Source organism: Erythrolamprus reginae, chromosome 1 (genome assembly GCF_031021105.1).
Source record: "Erythrolamprus reginae isolate rEryReg1 chromosome 1, rEryReg1.hap1, whole genome shotgun sequence".
Lineage (NCBI taxonomy): Eukaryota > Metazoa > Chordata > Lepidosauria > Squamata > Dipsadidae > Erythrolamprus > Erythrolamprus reginae.
Window position 1 is genome coordinate 219,816,437 of NC_091950.1, and position 19,047 is coordinate 219,835,483.

Consider the following 19,047-nt stretch of genomic DNA (forward strand, 5'->3'; position numbering starts at 1 on the left):
GGAAGGCTGTGATTGCTGCTGCACACAAAATTGATTGTCAACAGACCAAAAAAGTGACAGAATCCATGAATGGAAGGCTTATGACTGTTATTGAAAAGAAGAGTAGCTATATTGGTCATTAGTTGTTGGTTTTTTTGAACTGTCAGAAAAGTTTATTTGTAAATTTTGAGTTGTTTCTTTACTATTCCCACTTTAACAGATGAAAATAAATGTGTGAGACGAGAAAATGTTCATTTTTCATTTAATTGCCCAATAATTGTGCACACATTAGATATTCTCCTAAGAAAGCCATAACCTCACTTTTACTTTTTTAAATGTCCAGGTTTGAGGTTTATTAACATTTTGAATTGACTGAGAGCACTGTAGTTGTTCAATATTAAGCTTAATCCTCAAAAATACAACTTGCCTATTACTTGTGCACATAGTGTAAAAGAAAATTGATCACAGCAGAAACCGTCATTACCTCAAAACAGTGATATCAGAAGATCCAGAACACTTTTGAGAAATGTTTGAGTTTCTCAGCTTCCCATCTTATGATTCTACTTGTCAATAACAATTATTAAAAACCAAAGATGTTTCTAGATTCCTTCCTATAGAATTGGCATAGTGGCAAAGTAGAAGGGAAAAAATCCAGCCAAGCTCTCTTCAGAACTAACAACAGTGGTGATGAATCTTCAACAAAGAAAAGAGGTTGGGAGAGAGACAGGACAGGAATGGAGAATTGTAATAAGAACTGCAAGGAGAAAAGTTCTTTATTTGGGACACCAAATAACATTCTGCATAAAGTAATAGAGGTATAATGTAGAGGAGTATGGAGATCACTTTGAAGAAAATGTGTATCAGCTTTTAAGAAAACATGAACTTTGCCTGGGAAAACAAAAAATATATAGGAAGGACACTGAAAACTGTCTCTTTATTTTATTTTATTATTAGAGTTGGAAGGGACCTTAATGATCATCTAGCCCACCCCCCTGCTGGTGCAGGAGACCCTACATCATACTAGTCCAAAAGCAGTCCAGTCTTTTCTTGAAAGTCTCTAGTGTTGGGTGAACCTAACAAAGTTTGGGTTCGGCGGGTTCAGCTGAATTTGGCGGCGGAGTTCAGGTAAGTTCACCGAACCCGAACCTGAACCCGATTTGCCTGGTGCAAAGTATTTCAGCTTTTCCCAAAGTGATACCCCTTGGAAGGAACATGCATTTAGGCTCTCAGAAACCATATGTGCCAAAAATAATTGTTTTCGTTGCCAGCTGCGCAGTTATACCATTGACAGGATTCGAACACAGAACACACACAAATATTTCCATAAAAATAAACCTGGATATCTCAGCTTTTCCCAAGGTGACACCCCTTGGAAGAAACATGCATTTAGACTCTCAGAAACCACATGTGCCAAACATAATTGTTTTCGTGGCCAGCTGTGCAGTTATACCATTGACAGGATTTGAACACAGAACGCACACAAATATTTCCATAAAAATAAACCTGGATATATACATACATACATGAATTTTACAGCTGTCGGGGGGGGGGAGGTGGTAGTCGTAGCAAACACTCTAACCACTCACTCACGTGGTGGCACAGCCAAGTCCCGTGGGATCCATGCCTGGTTTACTTTAAGGAATGTAAATATGTCAACGTTGTCTAAAGATAGGTGGATCCTTTTGTCAGTGATGACACCTCCTGTGGTGCTAAACACATGCTCGGACAGGACACTTGCCGAAGGGCAGGCCAGCACTTCCAGGTCATAGAGGGCAAGCTCTGGCCACGTGTCCAATTTACCTACCCAAAAATTGAAGGCGGTGGAGGCATCACTAAGTACCATGAGATGCATGGACAGGTAGTCATCCACCGTGCATGTAACATTCTGCCTTCTGGTATTATGGGCCATCACATCCGAGGGTAGGGGATGTATGGGATGATGGAATAGATTTTCCTACATTGTGGCCATGTTCACCCTCCCCTGTGAGGTCCTGCCAGTGCCCCTGCTGTGTTGGCGACTGTGTCCTACTCCTCCGCATGTCACCACTGAGACCTCCAATTCCTGTGGGAACTCTGCCACTAGTGCGGCCACGAGTGCAGGCTTGTACTCTCTCATTTTGCGCTCCCGCTCAAGTGCTGGGATCAAGGAGGTGATGTTGTCCTTATAACGGGGATCCAGCAGGGTGGCCACCCAGTAACTGGCAGAGGTGACAATGCGGGCTAGCCTGGGGTCATTGCGCAGGCAGTGGAGCATGTAGTGGCTCATGTGAGCCAGGCTGCCCTGAGTCGAGAGGTTGTCAATAACAGGTCTCTCCTCTTCCTCCTGCTCCTCCCTCCAGCCATGCTCCATTGCTGCACTGGGGGCTGCCCTGCTGCAAGTCCTCCTCCTCCTCCTCCTCTTCCCCCAAAACTCTACGCTGGCCCAGCCACCTACCCAGCGAGCCACGGATGCACCCCCTTGCTCCCTGGCCTTCCTCCTCCTCTTCCTCCTCCTCCTCCTCCTCCTCTGTTTCCACCTGTGCCACATCCTCTGTCATGGTCTGAAGAGTATTTTCCAGTAGGCAAAGGATGGGGATGGTAGCACTCATGATGGCATTATTGGAGGGGGGATTTAAATTTGATGGATTATTGGGGTGATTGTGACAATATTTATGAAATGAGTGATTGTTTGGGTGGCCTGGGGTGGGATTTTGGTATGGATGAAACAAATGAAAATGGTATGAATGATTTAATTAGCCTACCTGACACTGGAGAGGAGGGAGGGGAGGTGGCACCGATCTCTGGGGTGGCGGAGGGTCGGAATATCCCAGTGTTGATGGGGAGAGGCAGATATGATGGGGGCCACGGAGCTAGCCATTCCAGGGGAACGAGGGATCGCTGATTAATAACGATCCCTTGTTCTGGCTCCGTGAACTGAAACCTGAGCACTGGAGATGAGTGTAATTCTGGCCCTGGGCTCAAGCTGCTGCTACTCAATTCCAGGTCAGTGGATCTGATCCTGGATGAGGAGGCAGACCTGGCATGTGTAACTGAAACCTGGCTGGGCCTGGAGGGAGGAGTTCCTCTCTCTGAAATTTGCCCAGCCGGGTTTCAGATATGGCATCAGCCTTGACCCCAGAGAAGGGGGGGAGGAGTGGCTATTATAGCCAGGGACAGCCTTTGCCTACGTAAACTCGTTGCTCCAGAGATTGCGGGTTGCAAGTCCCTCCTGGTGAAGTTGGGCTTGCTTCTCACGTACCTGCCTCCCAGCTGCGTGTCACAAGCCCTGCCTGTGCTACTCGAGGAGGTAGACGGGTTGGCGGTGGGGTTCCCCAGACTTATTGTCTTGGGGGACTTTAACCAGCCATCACTCGGCGAAACCTCTGGACTGGCACAGGAGTTCATAGCCACCATGACAGCCATGGACCTGACCCAAGTAGTACAGGGTCCAACTCACGAGGGGGGGCATGCACCCGACATGGTATTCCTCTCTGAGCAATTAGTAATGGTCTGAGACTAAGGGGCTTAGAAGTGTTGCCTTTGTCATGGTCAGACCATTTTCTACTGTGGCTTGACTTCCTGGCTCCAATCCTTCCCTGCAGGGAGGCGGAACCGATTAGGTTGTTCCGCCCCAGATGCCTGATGGATCCAGAGGGCTTTCAGAAGGCGCTTGGTATTATTCCAGATACACTCGTCCACAGTTCGGCAGAGTCTCTGACTGAGGCCTGGAACAAGGCTGCAATGGAGGCACTTGACCGAATTGCACTGTTGCAACCTCTCCGCGGCCCTAGACCCTGTAGAGCTCCATGGTTCAACGAGGAGCTCCGGGAGTTGAAACACCAGAAGAGACATCTAGAGAAGCGATGGAGGAAGAGTAAGTCCGAATCCGATCGAACACTTGTAAGAGCTCATATTAAGACTTACAAAGTGGCGCTCAAGGCGGCAAGATGCGCGTATCATGCCGCCTTGATTGCATCAGTGGAATCCCGCCCGGCCGCTCTGTTTAGGGTGACCTGCTCCCTTCTTAACCAGGGGGAAGTTGGGGAGCCCTTACAGAGTAGTGCCGAGGATTTTAACACTTTTTTTGCTGATACAATCGCTTGGATCCAAGCGGATCTTGACTCCAATTGGATAACAGAGTTGACTGACAATGAGTCAGTTGAGCTGCCTGGGGCCCGTACTTGTCCATTTGTCTGGGAAGATTTTGATCTGGTGACACCTGATGAAGTGGACAAGGCCATTGGAGCTGTGAGTTCCGCCACCTGTTTTCTGGATCCGTGTCCCTCCTGGCTGGTCTCGGTCAGCAGGGAGGTAAAACCGAGCTGGGTCCAGGAGATTGTCAACACTTCTCTGGGAAGGGGGTCCTTCCCGGATCCCTACAAGGAGGCACTTGTGCGCCCCCTTCTCAAGAAACCTTCCCTGGACCCAGCCATTCTCAACAACTATCGCCCAGTCTCCAACCTTCCCTTTATGGGGAAGGTTGTTGAGAAGGTAGTGGCGCTCCAGCTCCAGTGGTCCTTGGAAGAAGCCGATTATCTAGGCCCTCCACAGTCAGGATTCAGGCCTGGCTACAGCACGGAAATTGCTTTGGTCGTGCTGATGGATGATCTCTGGTGGACCCGGGACAGGGGTTTATCCTCTGTCCTGGTGCTTCTTGACCTCTCAACAGTTTTGATACCATCGACCATGGTATCCTTCTGCGGGGATTGGGAGTAGGAGGCACTGTTCTCTAGTGGTTCTCCTCCTACCTCTCCGGTCGGTTGCAGTCGGTGTTAGTGGGGGGCCAGAGGTCGACCTCTAGGTTGCTCCCTTGTGGGGTACCTCAGTAGTCAGTCCTCTCCCCTCTATTATTTAATATCTACATGAAACCGCTGGGTGAGATCATCCAAGGGCATGGGGTGAGGTATCATCGGCATGCGGATAATACCCAGTTATACATCTCCACCCCTTGTCCAGTCAGTGAAGCAGTGGAAGTTATGTGCCGGTGCCTGGAGGCTGTTGGGGTCTGGATGGGTGTCAACAGACTCAAACTCAACCCTGATAAGACAGAGTGGCTGTGAGTTTTGCCTCCCAAGGACAATTCCATCTGTCCGTCCATTACCCTGGGGGAGGGAATCACTAACCCCCTCAGAGAGGGTCCGCAACTTGGGCATCCTCCTTGATCCACAGTTCAAATTAGAGAAACATCTTTCAGCTGTGGCGAGGGGGACGTTTGCCCAGGTTCGCCTGGTGCACCGGTTGCGGCTTTATTTGGACCAGAAGTCACTGCTCACAGTCACTCATGCCTCATCACCTCGAGGCTCGACTACTGTAACGCTCTCTCCATGTGGCCACCTTTGAAAAGTGTTCAGAAACTTCAGATCGTGCAGAATGCAGCTGCGAGAGCAATCATGGGCTTCCCTAAGTATGCCCATGTCACACCAACACTCCGCAGTCTGCATTGCTTGCCGATCGGTTTCCGGTCACAATTCAAAGTGTTGGTTATGACCTAGAAAGCCCTTCATGGCATTGGACCAGAATATCTCCGGGACCGCCTTCTGCCACATGAATCCCAGCAACCAGTTAGGTCCCACAGCGTTGGCCTTCTCCAGGTCCCGTCGACAAAACAATGCCGTCTGGCAGGACTCAGGGGAAGAGTCTTCTCTGTGGTGGCCCCGACCCTTTGGAACCAACTCCCCCCAGAGATCAGAGTTGCCCCCACCCTCCTTGCCTTTCATAAGCTCCTTAAAACCCACCTCTGTCATCAGGTATGGGGAAATTGAGTTATTCCCTCCCCCTAGGCTTATAAAATTTATGCATGGTATGTCTGTGTGTATGATTGGTTTCTCAAATAAGGGTTTTTAAAATTAACTTAAATATTAGATTTGTTCATATTGTTTCACTATTGTTGTTAGCCGCCCCGAGTCTACGGAGAGGGGCAGCATACAAATCTAATAAATAAATAAATAAATTATCAGCGTTGATCATATCAGTGGCATACTGGAAGCACTGCAGCACAGCACAAATGTCCCTCATGAAGGCCCAGTCATTGGTGGTAAAGTGCTGTTGGTGTGCACTTCTACTCACCCAGGCGTTTTGAAGCTGGAACTCCACTATTGCCTGCTGCTGCTCACACACCCTTTCAAGCATATGCAACATGGAATTCCACCTGGTTGGCAAATTGCAGATGAGGCAGTGGGTGGGAAGGCCAAAGTTCCTCTGCAGGGAAGATAGGCGAGCAGCAGCAGGGTGGGAACGACAAAAGTGCACGCACACCGCATGCACTTTACTGAGCAGCGCCGACATGTCTGGATAATGGGCCAGGAACTTCTGCACCATCAAGTTGAGCACATGTGCCAGGCAAGGGATGTGCCTCAACCCCGCACAGCCCAAGGCTGCCACAAGGTTCTGCCTGTTGTTGTACACCACCTTCCCAGGCTTCAGGTACAGCGGCAGCAATCACTCGTTTGTCTGCTCCTGGGTGCCAGTCCACAACTCCTGGATTGTCAGGCCGAAGTCTTTATGTGGAGTTAGAGTTCATCCTGACACAACACAAAGGGGGATGGGAGGGATAGTGAGTAGTCAGAGGGGAAAGTTACTAGAAACAACCAAAGATTCCTTTCTCCAAGCCAAGGTCACTGTTCTGCCTCAACTGAAGAGAAGAGGAAGTTGATAAGCCCCTGCACACAGCCTGGTTCTTGTGATGAACTTGTGGGTGTGGGGGATGTAAGATGAGCCTTAACCTAGGTGGGATTCTGGGAAGGATTCAGAATCGGAATGACAATGGCATAGCTAACATGGTTCTGTTAATAAATCAAGCTCTGATTGAGAGAATTGGACTGGGACTTGATTTCTCAGATGCTATTTAGAACGCTGACAGGTGGTGTGTGGTCTCTCATCCAAGCAGATGAGTTTTAGCACCACCTGCTGCCATTTCCCCATGGCCGTGTTCAAGTCGGAGGTTGCTGAGCTGCGCTTACTGGATGTGGCGGGTGAAGAGGAGAAAGCTGAGGAGGAGGAGGAGGCAACAGGAGGCACCGACTGATGTCCAGCAATCCTGGGTGGTGGAAGGATATGCGCTAAATTGCTTCAAGCCTCATTCCCAGCCGCCACTACATTCACCCAGTGGGGCAGTGAGAGAGATGTACCGGCCCTGGCCATTTTTACTGGTCTACGTATTGGTGGTGATGTGGATACGGGAACTGACAGCATTGTGCAATGCACACTAACTTTCTCCACTACATGTTGGTGCAGGGCAGGGATGGCCTGGCATGAAAAGTGAAAAGTAATAGCGGCTGGCAACAACGTATTGTTAGACAGCCACTTCCATAAAATTTTTGAAACTTTCTGTCTGTCTGGAGCATTTCAATGCTAGTAGCTGGCATTCAGGGCCTGGGCTCGTGGGTGTGATGGGCCGAACACCCGCTTTCTCTCCAAAGTTTGAGGGATGGACAGCTGAAAGCTTCCCTGGGACGGTATAGACAGGCTTGGCGATGGTGGTGGTGGTGCTGCTGCTGCTGCTGCTGCTGTTGTTGGTGGAGGTGGTGTTGGTGGTGATCCTACATTGTCCCTTTGGGGAGAGACAGGTGGCCTTGTTGTTGCTGAGGCAGTGGCAGGGGCCAAGGCAGCCTGGGCAGAAGAGGAAGACCCGGGCATTTGAATACTTCAAAGGTATTGCTGCCAACAAAGCTCATGTTTTGTATTCAGGTGCCTGGTCATGCAGGTGGTGCTGAGATTATTAGCACCTCTCCCTCGCTTCAAGGACTGGTGGCAGAGTGTGCAAATGACCTCTGTCTTGTCATCTGTAAACTGCTTGAAGAAATGCCACACTGGTGAGATTCTTTGTGGCACATGTGGCGTGCTCTGTCCCTGGCCACGGTGGGCAGTAGTACCAGCAGATTGAGTGCTGACAGTTTGCACCCTTCTCCCTCTTCTACTGGCTGCCTGGGACTGTGGGACCACCACAGCTTCTTCCTCCTCTGAACTGTGCCAGTCTTCGGTCCACGTGGGATCTAGCACCTCGTCATCACCCTTGGCATCTTCTTCCACCCACTCCTCCCCGCTAGCTTCCCTCTCAGCCTCAACATTGCAGTAAGCGGCAGGAGCGGGGATTTGGGTCTCATCATCCTCCATCGTGGTCTTCCCTGATGATGCCCTGGACACCTCCTCGTGCTCCAGCAGAAGCTCTTGGCTATCTGGAAACCCAAGGTCTGCAACTGGGGTTGGAGCAGGTGGATGGCCCATGGCATCTCAGTTAGAAGTGTCATCGAAGTGCATTAAAGGCTCCACTGCTTCTAGCTGAGACGGCCTTGCTGCTTTGAAGGGGGGTGATGATGAGGGTTCTGAACTCGCAGCTAAAGTGGAGTGTGTAGAAGGCAATACCATGGAACTGGTAGCACTGCGTGCCATATTATCTCCAATTTCTTCTTGCCTCACCACTCTGGAAGCAGTTTTGGGGCCTGCCAATATAGGCCCCAAAGCCAGGCACCTGCTTGCACCACAGATAGGGGTTTGAGGCGCAGATGTTACATGCTCTCTCTCTGCCCCTGCAGCACCAGCTCCATCACCACCAACACTACCAGCAGCACCATGGCCACGGCCCTTTTTTGTGGCTTTCTTCGTGGTGGAAGCCCTGCAGTGGCACTGGCCTAAGAAAATTGGGAACAGAAGAAGGTGCATCATTCATGTGGACCTAGAATTGAAAAATTAAATGCCCTGTAAATATTAAATGCCCAGACAGAAAAACAGTAAATTCACAGATACAAGAAGTGGCCCCGTATTTGACCCAAAATTAAACTGACAGAGAGCACTAGTGGCTTTTTATTAGATAGAAAAAGGAAATGCAGAGAAAGAAAGTGGCCCTGTGGTTGACCCAAAATTACAACTGCCAGAGGTCAGTAGCAGCAATACAAGACTGACTGGAAAGCACTGATTTATCACTTCTACAGTAACCTTTTCAACCCAATCTGCACGTAAGACAAGTCTATCATTGACCCAGAGGTCAGTAGCAGCAATGCAAGACTGACCAGCTGACTAGATCTATCACTGCTACGTAAACTTTTCCCACAATTTTTTTTCCAAACAAAATTCTGCATGTACCAGAACTATGCAACTTTGGTTCCCCTTTCAGTGGCAGCCAGCAGATGCAGCAAGACAGGCCCTCAAAAAGTCTTTTTCTTTGTTTGCCTTGGATGGATGGCTAGACAGCTATGCCCACAGGAACAAATTGGCACACTTGAGAACTGCAACTTGGGCACAGAAGAACTGCCCTCTGCCCACACAAGTCTTTTTCTTTTTTTGCCATGGCTAGGTGGCTGTGCCCACAGGAACAAATTGGCACACTTGAGAACTGCAACTTGGTCATAGAAGAACTATCCCCTGTCCCCACAAGTCTTTAGCTTTCTTTGCCTTGGCTGGATGGTCAGCTGTATGTGCCCACAGGAACAAATTGGCACACTTGAGAAATGCCTCTTGGGTACAGAAGAACTGCTCCCTGCCCACACAAGTCTTTAACTTTCTTTTCCTTGGCTGGATGGTCAGCTGTATGTGCCCACAGGAATAAATTGGCACACTTGAGAAATGGCCCTTGGGTACAGAATAATTGCCCCCTGCCCACACAAGTCTTGTTCTTTCTTTACCTTGGATGCCTAGCTGATCTGACCTTTTGAAGACAATTGCACAGTTGAGAAATCTCCCTTTCAGTGGCAGCAGCCACCAGATGCAGCCTAGGTGATCTTAGAAATCTCCCCAACCTATCTCTCCCTGTCAGCAGCAGTAACAGCACTGTCCCTAACTAACTAATAGCTCTTTTAATGGCGATGGACCGCATGATCCTGCCTTTTATACAGGCAGGTCAGGTGTCCCTCCGGACCAGTCTCAGCCATGCGTCCAGCTGGCCAATCACTGGTCAGTAAGACGCATGGCCAATCACAGCCGGTCCTTGCATTTCCTGCTTACAACAAGGCTGTGGATTGGTGCATCGCAGAGTTCGTTCGAACTCTGAACTTGAACACAGACTTTTTTAAAAGTTCAGGTTCGGGTCCGGCATGTCGAACACCGCAAAGTTCGATATGAACCTGAACTATGCAAGTTCGGTTCGCCCAACACTATTCACCACCTCTGCAGGCAAGCCGTTCCACTAGTTGATTGCTCTCATCATCAGAAAGTTCCTCCTTATTTCCAGGTTGAATCTCTCCTTGGAGAGCTTCCAACCATTGCTCCTTGTCTGGCTCTCTGGTGCTTTGGAAAATAATATGATCCCGTCCTCCCTGTGGCAGCCTCTCAAGTATTTGAAGACTGCTATCATGTCCCCATGGACCTCCTTTTTTGCTAGACTATCCATGCCCAGTTCGTGCAACCTTTCCTCGTATGTTTTTGTTTCTAGTCCTTTTATCATTCTGGTTGCTCTCTTCTGCACTTTTTCTAGAGCATCAATGCCTCTTTTGCAGTGTGATGACCAAAACTGAATGCAGTACTCTAGGTGTAGTTTAACCAGGGCGTTATAGAGTGGTATTAGCACCTCCCTTGTCTTGGAGTGTATTCCTCTGTTTATGCAGCTGAAGATTGTGTTGGCTTTTTTAGCTGCCGCTGCACATTGTTGGCTCATATTTAGTTTGTTGTCCACTAAAACTCCCAAGATCTCTCTCACATTCACTGCTGTTGAGAGTGCTTTCGCCCAGTTTCACTTGGTCTCTCTTGTTTAGAAGGAGGGAATGTGAAATGCTTATTATAGCCTAAATTAATAATATAAACCTTCAGTATTTCCTGATCTCACCAACTTCAAAGATGAACAAATTGATAGCAGGAATTCCCTTTGTCAGTACTATGTACTTCACTGGTTGGGTTTTTCAATATATGAACTAACCAGCAATGTATGTTTGGAGGAATTAACATAATGTTGCTTTAAGGATGGCAACCTTCAGTCTTGAAACACTGGTATCATGCTCTGGAAAGAGTTCCTAGAACAACATCTATTTTGGCTAAAAAGGCCACTCCGAGAGTGGCAATCCCTTCCACACTGAGTGAAGAACCATTCTGTCCCCTGCCTGGCCCTGGATTTCACTGGTTCTGGGACTGCCTCTTTTCCTCAGCTTGCCGAACAAGTATCTCCTCAAAATGGAGAAGATCATGCTGTGTCTTTAGCCTCCAAGCTGAATGATCAGAGGTCAAGATTTCCCTGTTGTTAATGTCCATTCCCAAAGTCTTTAAATCTCTTAAAGATATCCTTATATTGCAGCTGTGGTCTTCCTCTGGGGTGATTTCCCTGCACTAATTCACCATACAGAAAATCTTTCAGAATCTGCCCTTCATCCATTCTCACAACATGCCCAAGCCAGCAAAGATGTTGCTGTTTCAATAGTGTATATATCGTATTTTGGTGTATAAGACGCACCCTTTTCCCACAAAAAGGTGCATCAAAAAATGGGTGCATCTTATATACCGGATGTGGGGTGGGGGTCAGCAGCCGTGGGGGCTATCCCAAAGACCGCCCGGCAGTCATCGGCTGGAGGCTGGTGGCTTGGCCCCAGGGATGAGAGCATGCGTGGCAGCGGCTTTGGAGAAGTGGGCAGGGGTCATCTCAATGCCAGCAGAGGAGCCCGTGGGGTGGCTTTGATCATCCAATGGGATGGGGCTCCATCAGCCCCCACCCCAACCTCCTGCCTTTGGGACCCCTTTGGGAGGGCGCAGCGGTCGGCAAAGGCGCTCCGAGAAAAACTGCCTCAGCTTGGGAATTCTGCAGCTGGCACCCTCTGCTCGGAGTGCCTTCGCCAACCATTGTGCCCTCCCAAAGGCATTCCCAAAGGCAGGAAATTAGGGTGTGGGCTGATGGAGCTGAGCCCCGTCCTGCCAGATGATCAAAGCTGCCCTGCGGGCTCCTCCTGGATACATTGAGGGGACACCCGCCCACTTCTTGGAAGCTGCTGTTGTGCTCCCCGTCTCAACTGCCTGGTGGCAGGCTTTCCGGGCATTCCTCCCAGGGTCCCTGCTGGCACTGCCCTAGGAGCGGCAGCGTCTGTCCCCAAGGCCGCCCGGCAGTCATCGGCTGGAGGCCGGCAGCTCGACCCAGGGGATGAGTGGGGCACGTGGCAAGTACAAATCACCAGGGCCAGACGGACTTCACCCCAGAGTCCTAAAAGAACTGGCAGACACCATTGCGGAACCACTTCTCCTCATCATATCATTTTTCAACACCATAACCAAATCAGTAGACCAATGCAACATAGTTGACCTCATATACTTGGACTTCAGCAAAGCTTTTGATAAAATAGATCACAATCTCCTAATCCATAAATTAGAAAAAAATGAGGTAGACTACAACACATGCAGATGGATAAACAGTTGGCTGAGCAACCGCACCCAATGAGTATGGCATATCTGGACCCCTACATGGCTGGATAACTGTGAAGAATTCTGTGAAGAACTTTTGACTTGCTCTACTAAATTTGATTCAGTTTTTTAAATGTGCATAAGTCTATGTTAATTGTGATTTTTCTCATGTACAGATACTATAACTAGTATCAAGTGTTTATTTGTTGTTTGGATATTGTGGTTAACTGTTGGCAGAGTGAGGAAGAGAGAGAGAACATGTTTCTGCAATGGTCATGATTTAATCCATTTCCAATTTCAGAAATATTTCTGCCCTTGATTTTTGTTTTTAAAATGTGCATTTAGGATCCTAATTCTTAGTCCTAGATCACATTCTAAAACATTTTGCCTCCATTCTAAAACATTTCACTTAGTTCAGTAAGCAACTTTGCAGCTATATCTTGCAATTGTGACTTTTCAGAGATTCTAAGGGTAAAGTAGTATTATTTAGTTAGCATTTAGGATTTAGTTGAAATACTCAGTACTATATTTTAACTCATCTACAATCTCCTCAGTACAAATGATCCCCAAAGAGAAAAAAAAAGGGAGAGAGGAGGCAAGAACTAGAAGGATTCTACAAGGACTCTCTTTGAACTGTTTCCAGGACTTTTGAACTAAATCATAGTCAAGTTTGTGACTTGAGAACTCTTGAAGGAGAGTGGCTGTGACGTCTTCACAGCTGCTTATTACCTGCTTTGTGTTTGTTTATTGTTCTTCACAGCATTCAAGGCTGTTGCTTTGAAGGTGAGCACTTTGACTGACTAAAAGTGTGTTTGGCTCCTATTTTACTTTCGATAAAAACAGTGTTGTTGGCTTTACAACTGTGTGTATCTGAATTTCTACCTTTGAACTTAATTGAGGGCTCGTGCCGAGAAGCCCGGCAGAACAGTTTGGTGCTGCAACCCAATAGGACTGACACAGACTTCAGAGAATAATCAGAACTGCAGAAAAAACAATTGCTGCCAACCTGCCTTCCCTTGAGGACCTGTATACTGCACGAGTCAAAAAAAGGGCGGGGAAAATATTTACTGACACCTCGCATCCTGGACATAAACTGTTTCAGCTCCTACCCTGAAAACGTCGCTACAGAGCACTGCACACCAAGACAACTAGACACAAAAACAGTTTTTTCCCAAACGCCATCACTCTACTAAACAAATAATTCCCTCAACACTGTCAGACTTTTTACTAAATCTGCACTTCTATTCTATTAGTTTTTCTTATCATTCCTATCATCTTTTTCCTCCTACTTAGGACTGTATGACTGTAACCTGTTGCTTGTATCCTAAGATTTTTATTAATATTGTTTCTTCATTGCTTATTTGACCCCTATGACAATCATTAAGTGTTGTACCACATGATTTTTGACAAATGTAACTTTTTCTTTTATGTACGCTGAGAGCACATGCACCAAGACAAATTCTTTGTGTGTCCAACCACACTTGGCCAATAAAATTCTATTCTATTCTATTCTAATTTAGGCTTTACCTCTGTGTAATATATGTAATGGCCCTTAATGATTGACATTTTAACAAGTTTCCTTGTCTCTTTTGCAGCTGCTACAAAGAGCTTACTAATTGCACCATTCTGATAGCTGAGAAACTGGATTGTTACTGGCCAAACCAACTGGTGGATCAGTTCTTCATAACAATTCATAGGCACTACTTCAAAACCTGCCCTGTTTCAGGAAGGGCTGTAGGAGACCCTTCTAACATCATTTTATGTCCATTCATTGTTATACCAATTTTTATTACCCTACTCATGATGGCACTGGTAGCGTGGCAAAGCAAATACAGTGAAGGCATTATTTAAACCCAAAGGTCTAAGATAACATTGGTGAATATGAATCCCAAAGTTTTCAACCTCCAAGCTGTACTGAAGTCTACTTTGCTGTTTTTTTGGTAGAGTTCTGGATACCAGAACTTTAGAGAAGATGTGTAATAGTAAAATTTCTGCTACCTAGAGGGGGAAACAACTCTATGCATTTTCTTGTGTTAACAAATATTTTGCTTAAGTCAAGAGAATGCATTGAAAAATTGTTCTCACTGTCTGAATTGGTATTAATATTGCACATGTTTGCAGTATTGCTGCTTCAATCTTCAAATTTAAGTTTCTCTTTCCTGGGTCTTTCAATATATTTTTTGTCTTTGTTAATTATACACTTGCCTTTGGTTTATGAACTAATTTTTCAGATGATGTAATTTGAAAAAAAAATGATGCATCAGCACTGTGTATCATAGAAACAATGTCAATGAGTTAACAGATTAACAGGGAAGGGACCTTGCAAGTCATCTAGTCCAACCCCCTACCCAAGTAGGAGACCCTGAATCTGCCTCTAACTAGGATTGAACTCACAACCTCCTGATTGTGAGGCAAGGGTTCCACTTCTAGGCCAAAGCAGCTGGGTGAGACAAATCATTTCAATTTATTTGTTGGTTAAAATAACTGAAAACTAATATATATTGTCCATTGCGTTGATTTTTCTGTCTGAAAAATTAATATAGCAATAATATTTTAGCAAATCCTAATTCATTCAAATATTATAATTATTTATTAGGCATGTTAATGTTTTATCATACCTTTTGTTTGAACAAATGTTCACTATAAATATTTTTAAATGGACATTAATTGATCCACAAAGATCAATCCGAGGGCCAGTACTCTTTAACATTTTCATCAATGATCTAGATGAGGGAATAGGGGAACTAATTAAATTTGCAGACAACACAAGCTGGCAGGAATAGCCAATACCCCAGAGGATAGGCTCAAGATACAGAGAGATCTCGACAGACTTGTAGAGTGGGCCCAAGCAAACAAAATGAAGTTTACCGCAGAGAAAAGTAAAATCTTACACCTAAGTGAGAAAAGCCCAAAACATACATACAAACTGGGTGAAACCACACTCAACAGAAGTGAATGTGAGAGAGATCTTGGAGTCTTGGTGGACAACCAACTAAATATGAGCCAGCAATGTGCAGCAGCGGCTAAAAAAGCCAACACAATCCTGAGTTGCATCAAGAGAGGGATACACTCTAAGACTGGAGATGTACTAATACTACTCTATAAGACCATAGGTAGACCACACCTAGAATACTGCATCCAGTTTTGGTTAGAACATTACAAAAAAGACATTGAAACTCTAGACCAAGTGCAGAAGAGAGCAACCAGAATGATAAGGGGACTGGAAACTAGAATATATGAAGAAAGGTTGCAGAACTGGGCATGGATAGTCTAGCGAAGAGGAGGTCTAGGGGGAACATGATAGCAGTCTTCAAATACCTGAGTGGCCCCACAGAGAGGAGGGGGGCATACTGTTTTTCAAGGCACCAGAAGACCAGACAAGAAACAATGGATGGAAGCTGACCAAAGAGAGATTTAACCTGAAAATAAGGAAGAACTTTTTGATGGTGAGAATGATCAACCAGTGGAATGGATTGCCTGTGGACGTCATTAACGCTCCAACACTAGAGGCTTTCAAGAGGAGATTGTACTGCCATTTGCTTGGGGCGGTGTAGGGCGACTCCTGCACAAGTGGTGGGTTGGACTAGATGACCTACAAGATCCCTTCCAACTCAATCAATCAATTAGTGCAGACATTTATTCAGAGGACAAATCTTCGTCAGGTTATTGGCAAAATATTAAAGTTTGCATTATACCATTCTGAAAAAATGGTTTCTAATAAAAATTGTAGTAAAATAAAATAAATAGCATAAATATTTTTTAAAAATATCTAGGTTTCTAATAAAATATATGGCACTAAGAAATTTACCATATTTTCAGACTATAAGACACACCAGAGTATAAGATGCACCTAGATTTCAAATAAAAAAATAGTTTTTGGAGCCCCATGCATCTGGTTTTTGCCCTCCCCAACCAAAAATGGGGTGGTGGCTTCTGTTAGTATTTTGTATAAAATAATTGGGTTTGCAATATATAAACAAGCTAACAATGAATGCTTGTATGTATTGAAGTACTATAGCTTTAAGAGGTAGTATTGCAAATTGCCATAAGAGGGAGCCAGAAAGCATGATTCTCTCTCTCTCTGCTCTTTCTGTTGATTCGCTGTGATTGATGTAGTAAGCTCTGTGTTCTTTTGATGATCGTTTTGATGTTTTTGTAAGCTGTAATGTCTAATATGTAAGACAAAGACAGGCTTGTAATATTATTATTATATTGAGAGATATTGACTGACCTGAATGTGTATGACTGGACTGGTTACATTGACTGTGCTATTTCTAAATGTAAACACTATTATATAAATTTTAATATATCTGTTTTGTATGACTTAATAATTACTCATATCTCCAAGATATCTGCTGGAATCCCATGTTTCCTCTATGCATGTACTTGATAACTCAAGGTTTCTGCACACTTCTTAACAGCTTCGGGAGGCCAAAACCAGCTGTATTCAGTCTATAAGATGCACAGACCTTTCCATCCATTTTTGTGGGTGGGCGGGTGGGGGATGCATCTTATAGTTTGAAAAATACAATAAAGTAGTAAATAGTAAAGTAGTAAATTTATTAGTAAAGAAATACTTGGATTTGCTATACAACTTTGGTGGCAAAAGCTAAATTTCCTACTCTTAGGACAAGAACATCTACATATTGGCCCGCAGCTGCTAGCTATTCCATGTGTACATGTGAAAGATTATGATCTGGAGACTGGAAATGTGCTATAATGTTGTTTGAATAATTAAACCCAATGAAAATATGTAAGCTTTGGATTGCTCTAGATTTGGTTTGGATATGATTTATTTTTCATGTTTTGCTAGTTCAAATCCTCTCTAAGCATTGCACTTTCATAGAAAATGAAGTTTATAAATGAGAAACAGTTATATTCAGAAGAAATTGTTTGTTTTCGGGAATCTGGTCTCTCAGAAAAATGTATATTCAGATGAGAAAAAGAAGTCAGGCTGCTGAAGTGGGAAAGAAAGAAGCAAATACTGACTGGCTTCATACCTGTGCTCTATTCAATCAACAGTTACTAAGGAAACTATGAGCTAGTTAAAAGAATAAACTAACTACTTTTCCTCATCAAATCCTGTTGTATTATTTAAAATTTGATGATTTTAAATATAATTATGCAATTTAGTGATATTATTGTTGTTATGCCTTGCATCAACTGCTGGTGACAGCCTGTGAAGTCTCTGCAGTTTTCTTAGCAAGGCTTTTCAGAAGTGGCTTGTCCTTGCCTGCTGAGAAAGAGTGACTGGCCAAAGATGGCTTTGTTCCTAAGGTGGGATAAAAACTCAGAGTCTCCTGATTTCTAATATTACTACTAGAAACTACTGAGTAGTATTTCTACTCCAGTATTTCTCAACATTTCTGGCTTCATGGACCAGCGTGTGGGGTGGGGGGAGGGAATGGTTCTGCATGAGCAATTGCTGTCCCCAATTCGGGTCTGAGCCCAGTGCTGAGGCCAATGAAAGATGCTAGACACAAGGTGCAGGGTTTTTTTTTTATTGCTTTCTATTGGAGTACTCCAAGGAAAAGTGCTCCTCGCTAAAATGCCAAGAGAGCCACGAACAAAGGATTAAGAAAGCTGTATACATCTTTACTAAAGAAGAAGGCAGGATAATAAGAAATATCATCTAATAAACATTTTAGTAATAATTCTACAATTTGTTCTATTGGTCTCTAGCTGTCCCTATTCCTAAGTCTTGACTAATGATTACCTCAGGAGTTATCTACCGTATTTTTCAGACTATAAGACATTAAACATGAGCCAGCAATGTGCAGCAGTGGCCAAAAAAGCCAACACTATCCTAAGCTGCATCAACAGGGGGATGCACTCCAAGACCAGGGAAGTATTAATACCATTCTACTACGCCCTGGTCAGACTACATCTGGAGTACTGCATCCAGTTCTGGTCACCACACCTCAAAAGAGACATTGAAACTCTGGAGAAGGTGCAGAAAAGAGCAACCAAAATGATTAGGGGACTTGAAACCAAGACTTACGAAGAGAGATTGCGGGAACTGGGCATGGATAGCCTAGATAAAAGGAGGGCCAGAGGGGACATGATAGCTGTATATAGGTATAGGAGGGGTTGCCACAGAGAGGAGGAGGTCACTTTATTCTCCAGAGCACCAGAGGGCCGGATGAGGAACAACGGCTGGAAGCTGACCAAGGAGAGATTCAACTTAGAAGTAAGGAAGAACTTCCTGACGGTCAGAGCGATCAATCAGTGGAACAACCTGCCAGCGGACGTTGTGAACTCCCCAACTCTGGACACTTTCAAGAGGAAATTGGACTGCCATTTGGCTGGGGTGCTTTAGGATTCCTGCTCAGGCAGGGGGTTGGACTTGATGACCTGCATGGTCCCTTTCAACTCTAACAATAGATAGATAGATAGATAGATAGATAGATAGATAGATAGATAGATAGATAGATAGATAGATAGATGCATGCATGCATGCATGCATGCATGCATGCATGCATGCATGCATACATACATACATACACCAGTGTATAAGACACAACAAGATTACTTTAAAAAAAAAATCCTCAATTCCATGGGCAATCAAGACCTCAAAGGTATATTTGCTATTAATATTTGTCCCACAGCCAGCTGTAAGCCTTGAGATGTTTAGCTAGTTAGGCAGAAATGTGTACTGGTAATGGGTTGACTTCTACAACTTCCCATGGTGTGACTATGCATATCCTGCCTTTCTCTGGCCTTCTGTCATAATATTAGCATTCAAAGTCAGCATTTTGAATCACACAAAAATTAAATCTACTG

The 19,047-nt window shown here is 45.2% G+C and overlaps 1 protein-coding gene across 1 annotated transcript in view; it reads left to right on the forward strand.

The window, feature by feature from the left end:
- The window catches only part of RAMP1 (receptor activity modifying protein 1), an 81,041-nt gene extending 64,303 nt beyond the window's left edge, over positions 1 to 16,738 (forward strand). Inside the window, exon 3 of the mRNA XM_070732256.1 lies at positions 13,860 to 16,738. Within this exon, the coding sequence (XP_070588357.1) occupies positions 13,860 to 14,115 (256 nt within the window). The 3' untranslated portion in view covers positions 14,116 to 16,738. The remainder of the gene's footprint in view (positions 1 to 13,859) is intronic.
- The last annotated feature ends 2,309 nt before the right edge of the window (positions 16,739 to 19,047 follow it).